Source organism: Brachyhypopomus gauderio, chromosome 19, assembly GCF_052324685.1.
Source record: "Brachyhypopomus gauderio isolate BG-103 chromosome 19, BGAUD_0.2, whole genome shotgun sequence".
Lineage (NCBI taxonomy): Eukaryota > Metazoa > Chordata > Actinopteri > Gymnotiformes > Hypopomidae > Brachyhypopomus > Brachyhypopomus gauderio.
This window is the reverse complement of record NC_135229.1, coordinates 8253840-8263742: the sequence shown is the minus strand read 5'-3', so window position 1 is coordinate 8263742 and position 9903 is coordinate 8253840. Positions and strand designations below refer to the sequence as shown.

At 37.1% G+C, this 9903-nt stretch overlaps 1 protein-coding gene across 2 annotated transcripts in view; it reads right to left on the bottom strand.

The window, feature by feature from the left end:
- Positions 1 to 1057: 1057 nt before the first annotated feature.
- Positions 1058 to 9903, bottom strand: part of adcy8 (adenylate cyclase 8 (brain)) — a 44844-nt gene continuing 35998 nt past the window's right edge. For both annotated transcript variants that reach the window (XM_076981479.1, XM_076981480.1), the window contains 4 exons: positions 7539 to 7685; positions 2496 to 2588; positions 2186 to 2300; positions 1058 to 1775 (listed from right to left, as the gene is read on the bottom strand). In XM_076981479.1, coding sequence (XP_076837594.1) covers positions 1288 to 1775; positions 2186 to 2300; positions 2496 to 2588; positions 7539 to 7685 — 843 coding nt within the window. In that variant the 3' untranslated portion in view covers positions 1058 to 1287. The remainder of the gene's footprint in view (positions 1776 to 2185; positions 2301 to 2495; positions 2589 to 7538; positions 7686 to 9903) is intronic.

Here is a 9903-nt window from a genome sequence, read left to right as displayed (position 1 = left end):
TTGTGTTGTCCTCCAGTGTTCCACTGTTCTTCATGAACATTCTGATGGTCTTATTAACTTTTAATGGGGTTAGGCATTCAAGCATCCAGGTGTGAGTCATTTGATGTATTGTATATTTGATCTTCAATGCTATGGTTGAATGGTCAGTTCTGGAAAACTGGTGGACAGCTCAGTTCCTTTCTGAGTAGTGCCCATATGCTCATATACCTTGGTAGTGAGTACACAGAAGTTTCCTGGACAGGCAGGTTATTGGACTCTGATTTGGATGATGTTTGGACCTTGTTGGGAGTTAACTATCATCTCTATGATTAGCAATTAAGTGTAGTTGGATATGGTAATGATCTCCAGTGTGAAGCATTTGGGATGTGTAGGCTTGGAGGAAACTATTATAGGCTAAATCGGCTATTTATTTGTGTTTTACATTTCACAGAATAAGGAAGAAGAGTCAAAAATTATGTCCAAAATAGAGATGGAATGCATCCATATAAAAGGGCCAGTCAGTTTAAGGGCCAATTCAGAAGCACTGTGTGAAGCACTGTCTGTGCCCAGTGATTTTAGTTTTTGAATACTAGTTTTTACACTTTTTATAAAAAATACTAGCATATATTAGCACAAAAAGAATGTATGGATCTTTATGTATCAACATCCAATTGCTTGCAACATCCAATGGATGCTAGCAGCCACTAGAGGGAGATGCAAATATTTTGAGTTTTCAGTTTGGTTTTTAGCATTGATTTTGACAGTGATTTTCTCCCAGTTTAATGCAAGTGGCCCTGGGTTTGATGCTCAGAATGTATTCTTTCTGTATTTCTTCAGTAAAATTTTAACCTTCTTTGATCAATTAGACATTTTGTGAATTTTATTCTTGATTTTCTTCTTTTTTTTGTTTTATGTTATTTAGCATTAGCTAATGTTCATAATGTTATAATTCAGTCACAGTGTTTGATAAGAGCAACAAATTAAACCTACTGTTACTGTTGCACTTGGGGTGGACAGATATTGTCCAGGATGCATCATGAATCAGCAAATTATACACACAGATTCCTGAAGCTTTTATAAAAAATTAAACCCCTTTATTATATTTGAAATACAAAAGAAATACAAAAAAGAAACATGGACAGCAAGAAGGATACTTAGTTAATGTATAAGTGAGTCTTTGGGACAGCTTAGTCTCATTGAAATGATGTCACATCTTTGTACTCAAGCCATCTCTGGAATAATTAATTATTTTCTTCTTCATCCAAAGCTTCCTTTACTATTAGTCCTTATTTAAATATCAGATGGTCTTTAGGCTAGCTCATTCTTGTCAGCAGCCATCTCAGCATGGCTGGCGTCTGTACCCCCAGGTGCAAGCAGAGTCCTGCGGTTGTAGTGACCCTTCATGATGCCCGAGTTGTTGTTCTCATTGAGGATCTGCTTCTGCTTCTGCCGATTGAGGGACTGGACGAGGCCGAGTACGACGGCCGCGAGTGAATACTGGCCCGTGAGCTTGCGTGGCTGCAGGATCAGCGGGTTGGGCTGCACTCGGCCCAGCAGGAAGTGCGTGCGGATCTTCCCTTCCTGCTCGCTTATGCCCTTCACGTAGATCTCACCGCGGTACTCGAAGGCGAAGCCACGCTCCGTCAGGATGGCGTACGTCTCCTCAGGTACCTGGATCTTGCCGCTCACCCCAGTGCTGTCCATGCGGCTGGCTAGGTTCACCGTCTTACCCCAGATATCGTACTGAGGTTTCTTGGCACCAATCACGCCTGCTACCACAGAGCCATGGGCCATACCTGAGAGTGAAGAAAAGAGGAGGGGTGAAGAATGAAGACAATGGACTTCAAGAGGTGAAGAGAGCAAAATGTTAACAAACAACCAAGAAGAAAGTTAACAAGCCTGATGAGTTTGAATCAGTTAGGCATCACCAGCAATCAGTTTATATGCAAGTTCACCTCTTTTTAGCATATTCGTGAAGAATACTTTCAAAAGAAGTACCAAATGAAGTGAGTTTTGTGGACAGGGTTAACTCATCAGTTAAGGTACTGGTCTATTAATCATAAAGTTGCTGGATTAAGCACAACTATTGCCAAGTGACCACTGTTGGGTCCCTGTTGTTCAAATTGTACTCTTGTCTCAACTGTAAGTAACTTTGGATAAACGTGTCTGTTAAACATTGTAAATGTTTGCCTGACTAAACTCTTACCAATTCGGAGCTGGAAGTTGTTGAAGGAATGTTTATTGATCTCCTGGATGCTCTCATTCAAAGCAATGGCAAAGTCAGCCAGAGCACACAGGTGACCCCACTTATCCTCACATTGCTACAACACACAGATAAAGTCACAATCAATCAAACAGACATGACTTAGTGTTTTTCTTTTTTTTTTTTTACATGTGTAATGTAGATATCAGCCATGACGTGTAAAATTTTTCCAGTGTGCCATAATGAATATGGGACAATAGCCTAATTGGGTTTCACTATACAGCTAGTGGAGTTGGTAGCCCAACCGAGGTACCTGTTTTTCTGGTGATAGTCCAGACACTGCCATATAAGTGCTGCCAATAGTCTTGATCTTTTCGATGTCCTGAAAACGATCCTCCCCCAGTAACTATAAAGAAAGAGCAGCAAAAGTGTGGAGAAAGAGGAATGAGGGAGAACCATTTGCTGAAAGAGTTTTAAAGGCTGACATTCAGGATAATATCAGAGAGCTTGAGCAGTTACCTTGGGATGCAAGATAAATGACCTATAAATTATAGTTCTGGAACATTCCTAGAAGGTGGTTTATTCTCATACATGATTTTTCCCCTTTTCGGTTCACTAAAACATGGAATCATATTTCTTCATTTAGCTTTCTCTGCGTTCAACTGATACATCCGTTTCTTCCGCTAACTCTAGGGAAGTCCATATTAGGAGATACACACATGTGAGACAAAGTAGCCTGCTGGGTGCCTATGTTTTGGAACATGCTGTGCTAAAGATAACCTGCTGTTAGAACTGCTGAACAGTGTTTAAGATTGTATATAAGCAGGGGGACTGCCCCCCTGCCTTCAGAGTTGTCATGCTTGAATGAGACTCTCATGTCTGTGTCTGTCTTGGGTCTGTTTTTGTCCTTTTAATATATTTATATCTTAATAAATTAATAATTTAACCACGTGAGTCCTCATCCATTTTCAGAAAATTTCCACGACAGCCACTTATTTTGTTTCTGTAGCAACGTAAGTCTATCTAAGGAAAAATGATTCACCTGCATTTGACAACTTATGATCATGTTGATTGAATTCCACAGCAGAATAATTTAACAAAAGCTAACAAATCTGTGCTCAGTGAGTGCTATTCACTCTTTCGCACCTAAAAGGATAGGTTAAGTAATAAGGGGCAACATCACTTATTACAAAAAAAAAACTTTTACAATTGGTATTAAGTATTTTAGTATCTTCCACCATTCCCTCTATTAGACAGTACTTCATACTTTTAACTCTTGTGCAAATAAAGGGCTTCTAATTTTAGAAGCAATATTCCACCAAAGGTGTATCTAATTTTACTCAAGAACAGAATCCTTGCAAATCATCCATTAATGCTCCCAGACCACCTTCACCTAACCTTTACACCAGCAATGGATATTTGATGAAGCTTTAACCACTAATGCAGTGCAAACAGATGTCCTACCACAGCAGTTCCAAATACTAATCCCATGTGTATATTTTGTTCTTAAAATCCACACATAACAAACAAAAGTGCAAGAAACTTTGCAGTGGACAATAACAAGCTAAAAGTGTTTGGCCACATGACTGCTGGGCTAATCATTCAAGGTGATATAGAATACAGTATATGTATTAAGTATTTTTTCATTTCTTCTCTGAGGTCTATATAGAAATGTAATCAATGTTAAATTCAATTATGCTGCCACTGAGAATCATTTAAATCTGAAATTAGGATTGCTAAATATTAGATCCCTGTCATCAAAAGCATTACTTGTTAATGAAATGATAATCTACCATTATCTACCGACCATAATCTATGCATGCTTAGCTTGACAGAAACCTGGACTCGGCCAGACGACTATATGGCCCTAAACGAAGCCGAATTCTTTTGTTGACTTATAAGGCGTTAAATGATCTTTATCCACAATATCTGAGTGAATTCATTGTATACTATAACCCATCTCACCTTTGTGCTCTTAATTGAAGGCTTGATTAAATAAGTGAGTCTTAAGTCTAGATTTAAAGATTGGAACGGTGTCAGAATCTCGGATCAGAGCTGGAAGGCTATTCCATAACTGGGGGGCTTTAAAGGTGAAAGCTCTGCTTCCGGCTGTAGTCTTACTATTTTTTGGAACTTTTGGAACTAAGAGAAATCCTGCATTTTAATATTCTACATGTGAAGGTGTAGAGCTCGGGGGCCCCCAGTCTTTGAGAATTCTGGTAATCTGAGATGTTGATGTTGTCATTCAGCCGTGTCAAGGGATTACTCTAATTGTGACAGTGACTTGGGTGGAAAGCAATGTCTCAGTGAGCCCTCATGACTGTGGTCACCTCTGAACCCCTCCATTTAGTTATGCTGCTATAGATAGATTAGGGGTTGGATGTGCCATTGCCACAAGAGGACACGCTGATGACAACTCCTACCGGAGGCCCACCATTTGCATTGATGGGACTGACTACTTGGCCTGCAATCTATAACTCTACATTTGAACTATAAGTACAGACTTCTGCTAGCGGGCCGTCCAATGGAGGATGGGTTCCCTTTTGAGTCTTGGTCCTCCCAAAGTTTCTTCCTAATCCCCGCTATCATAGGGAGTTTTTTTTTTGCCACTGTAACCTCTGGCTTGCTCATTAGGGATCTGGACCTATATACAATTGTAAAGCTGCTTACAACCTTACAAAAAACATTTTACTTTGACTTTGACTTTGAAAGTATTTGACTTTTGTCAGGGTGAAAAATGCCCAGATAGTAATACACACTCATTTACAGCCCTTGGTCTAAAACATATAACGGCATGCAAACGAGGAGACCTGACCTTCAATTGACTGAATGGGGGTAAATGGAGGAAATGCAGAAGTAGTCAGAAAAAACTCTGGCTTTGTCAACATAGATTATCTGATGCTGCTCATTGTAAACATGGTCTTCATAACATGCCCATTCTGTATATTGCTATGATGTCTCTTTTCCGGAAAAATAAAAATGTTGTAAGATAAGTAACATGTGGGGGATGTGACAGTTAACCATATTTTATGGCACAGCCTCAGAATACCAGGTTTAGGTTTTCATATATTGAACTGACTATTACATTTGATTGGCCAAGCACAGTGTTTTCCCTAATACTAAATTTTATGCACTTACTTGAGATGAACAAAATTTCGCTTATACTCAAAATATATATAATATAATATATAATACATAATATATAATACAATACAATATAATACAAATATTAACTTGGAGTGAATTGTTTAATAACTTGGTTTGAATTGTGAATCTGAACCTGGTCTTTAAAGTACACAGTGTTATTAACCCACATTAAACATAATCAAGGAGAGCTCTTTCCATTGTCAGATATTGTGAGAATTTTTGTTTGAAATCAATTTGTTCTTAATGTTCTTAATCCTGAGTATGTTTTGTGAATTTTATGTGTACTGTAAAAAATGCACTGTAGTATTTCATTTAATATATTAAGTTAATATTGATAGAGAAATTACAGTAAATTCAAACTAAAGTAGTGCATTGTGGGTAGGAAACGTACACCGGTCACTCACTCAAGTTTTGTGTTTTTTTTTTTTTTTTTGGTCTTGTTCAGCACTGCACTGGCATTTCCATGGCAATATTCTAGTTTATGTTCCACATAGAAAAACAAATATTACAAATAAATGTATTGAAATGAATAATAAAATTATACGTGGCAAACTATCTTGAGGGATTTAGCCAGTGTGATGTAAAGAAAAAGACAGGAATGCTATGAAGTTGAAACATTATTTTTATCAAGTCCACACCCCATGATCTATAGATAGCTAATGTGAGCTAAATTAAAAAGATAAGGCTGGATTAATTTTAAATAAGTTAATGTCAGTACGTGGTGTAGTCCTATCAGCCCTACATTGGCTCCTGATTCAATTCCGTATTGATTTTAAAATTGTCCTACTGACTTATAAATCACTGCACAGACTTGGTCCTGATTACCTACAGAAACTTATCTCCTATTATGAACCCCCACGTCCACTAAGATTACAGGGTGCTGGCCTCTTATTAGTTCCAACAATTAATAAGGTAACAGCAGGGGGAAGAGCCTTTTCTTATATGGCCACAATATGGAATAACCTTCCAGAATGTGTCCGGGACTCTGACACAGTCTCAATCTTTAAATCTAGGTTGAAAGCGTACTTATTAGTTTAGCATTTGGTAATTAATATACCCCCTTAGATAAAGGTACAGATCCAGGGGTTCATGGGTGAATGGTTTTATGGTAGACTGGGGCACTGGTTCTGTCATCCTGTCACTGCATGTGGTCACTCAAGTTTATTGATGGTGTAGTAGATGGATGCCAATGTCTCAGGATGCTCCCAAGTCTGTGTTACCTTCTGATTCTGCCTTTTTAGCTAGGATGTTATAATTTATAGGTTTTTGTGACATCACAAGCTCTTTCTGAGACACAGAAAAATAAAATCAAACTCCATGTAAAAAAGCTGGATTATCTATCTATTTAGTTAGTAGAAGCTTTGTAGTATGTAAAGATACATATTCAATCTACTTATGTACTTGGTTTCAATCTTGACAAGACAAAGTACACTATGAAGCAGTCTTATTATAATCAACTGCATATGTTAGCATAGGAAGTATTTACTTCAATACGTAGCTTGAAAACAAAACTGATTTCTACAGATCTTTTAGTTAGTTATCTTTTTTAAGTAAAACATTTACCTTAAAAAGACAGGTATCCTATTCTTTTGACAATGACTTTCCAAAAAGGGGGCCATTTCTCTGAATGGCACACAGGCAGTAAAATGTACCTGCATTTAAAAAAGTCATGTCATCATACTAGTGTGTTAGCTACTTGGTTTCAATCTAAAAAAACACAAAATAAATTAGCTAAAGTTGAGGTTCACAGTATGTTCCATATACCAAACCCTCCTTCAAATATACCAAGGTAAATACAATTTTCCATTCTATGGCACAGAAACAGAAAATGAACTGATATTTCATGAAGCTATAAAACACTGTGCTAATAATGCCCTTAAGAAAAATAGTTATCTTGTATGAAAACAAAAAATTACTTTGTATTTTGTCATTTGTATTTGCAAAAGCAACTATGGCTACATCACAGTTTTATTCGTGATAATTTATTTTATTATATTTTCTATTTCATTCATTTAAAATTGTCTGAAACTGTGGGAATGTATATAAAAAGGCTGCTATTCATAAATGGTTAATTCACAATGTACATTCCTTTGAATTACAATACACTTTATACACTTTATCATGTCTGTCCTGTACTCATAGATACATTTTCATTCCATTGTTTGTGTGTGTGTGTGTGGGTGTGTGCATATCTTTTCTTAATCCTGACCTCATCAAAGTCAGCAATGATCTCGTTGAGTAGCCGCAAGCACTCGACTCCTTGATTGTTCATCTCAGTCTGAGAATAAAAGTCCGCAAAGCCAGGGATAGAGGCGAACATCACACCGACAGCATCATACGACTGAGAATACAATTCCTACAGAGAGGAAATGTTCAAAAGAGAGAGGTAGAGAAAGAAAAAGAATACAGACACAAGGGTTTACTCAGTAATTATCAGAGGTGGAAAGAGTACTGAAAAATTGTAATTGAGTAAAAGTATCATTACTTTGCCTAAAATCTACTCAGAGTAAAAGTAAAATTACCCATCTCAAAATTTACTCGAGTAAAAGTACAAAATTACTTCATTTAAAATGTAATTAGAGTAAAAGTTACTTATTTACTTTCAGTTATTTAATGCATGGATGAATCATGAACCAAATTCAGCACAAGTTGTTTTTGTTTTTATCGATTTCAAAGTGTATTTAAGTGCACATCCACACTTGCAAAAAGATCAGCTGGGCTTAGGAACATACTTCCTCACAGCACAAGGACAGTCACAACCTGTACCATAAAGTGCAAACAATTTTCAGTCCTATTGTCCAACGGACAACACTATGATAAGAATAAAGAAATTTAAATTACAAATTATTCAAAAAACAAAATGCACACAAAATTAAGTGGCCACAAGATGCCACAAATCAAACTAAAATGCAACAGGATTCCACTACTCACAATAAAATGCCCACAGGATCCCACATAAAAAAAAAAAATGCTCATAGGATACCATAATGTAAAAGTTAAGTGCTCACAGGATCCAACTATTCAAAATACAGTGCCCACCGGATCCCACTATTCACAATAAAATGCCCACAGGTTGCCACAACTCAAAATAAAATATAAAATGACCACAGGATCCCACATTTCAAAATAAAACAAAATGTGCATAGGATTCCACTATTTAAAACGCTCACAGGATCCAACTATTCAAAATACAGTGCCCACAGGATTCCACTTTTTACAATAAAATGTCCACAGGATCCCACAGAACCTGATAGATAGAAGATTTAAAGATAGAACAATCTCATCCTTTTGGAAAAAAAAGTGCACCAGATTACGACTTGATTATGAGACAATGGAAAGGGCGCACGCAAGGCAAGGCCACGCAATTGGCCTTCAGTTCTGGGACTGAAAGTTTTAATTTCTGCCCGCGTTTAATTTTTCACCATCAATATTTTTTTACTCAGTAATGTGAGGCCGTTCAAATGTAGTGAAGTAAAATTACTTGGGTCAAAATGTACTCAAGTAAAAGTAAAAATTACATATTTCAAAAACTACTCAGAAAATTACAAATTACTCATAAAAAGTACTCAATTACAGTAATGTGAATAAATGTAATTAGTTACTTTCCACCCCTGGTAATTATTAATCCAGAAAGTCAGTATGGCAGACTATTCTGAAACATATATCTTGCACAAAAGAATATACATTTCACATCCGCCTAAAACCCGACACAACGCAAAACATGGAGGTTATTTTAAATCTGAGCCACAGTTTGACTACAGATAATAAGGCTCTCTCTGAACCTCTTTCTGTCAGCTCTGCTGTTTACACATACTGTATTACTCCAAATTGTCACCAGAGGGAAGTGTGGCTCCACCTCACATCTCACAGCAACATCAACTCTCACCATCTGCGTCCAAACACAGACACACACATGTGCGTGCACACGCACACACTTGTTTGGTCTAAAATCTTGGCTTTGAAGGTTTTTTTTATAGGTACATCTTTAATCTGAACAGTTTGGAGTTTGGACACATATCTTAATAGGAATACTACACTTATAAATAACTCAGCAACTTAGACTTTAGGACATGCATCCACACACACACACACACACACACACACACACACACACACACACACACACACACACACACACACACAGGGGTGAGGATAAATACCGGGTTTGTGTGTCTGAGTGTGTTGGTGAATAAGAGTTTAGGGGATTTAGACAACAACAAGCATTTACCACACTGCTGCTGAATCAACTAGCTGAATGATGCAAGTTATTCAGTCATAACCAACACACATACACACACATACATGTGTGCACATATTCAAATATACACCTGTAGACACACCACAACTCACACACATGTATTTAAAAAGAAAATGTAAACAATCTTGTGAGAAAAAAGTGAGAAACTCTGAAATCTAGAGTCAGAAAAACATGAATATGAACTTGTTTCATTGATGTAATAACATTTACTAGACAATATCCTTTGGAAGAAAGTCAGAGAGAATGAAATTAGAGAAATGTAGAGAAAGAAATGGAGAGGTTGTTTCTCTCTCCTTTGGTCTTTGGCAATCCTCTA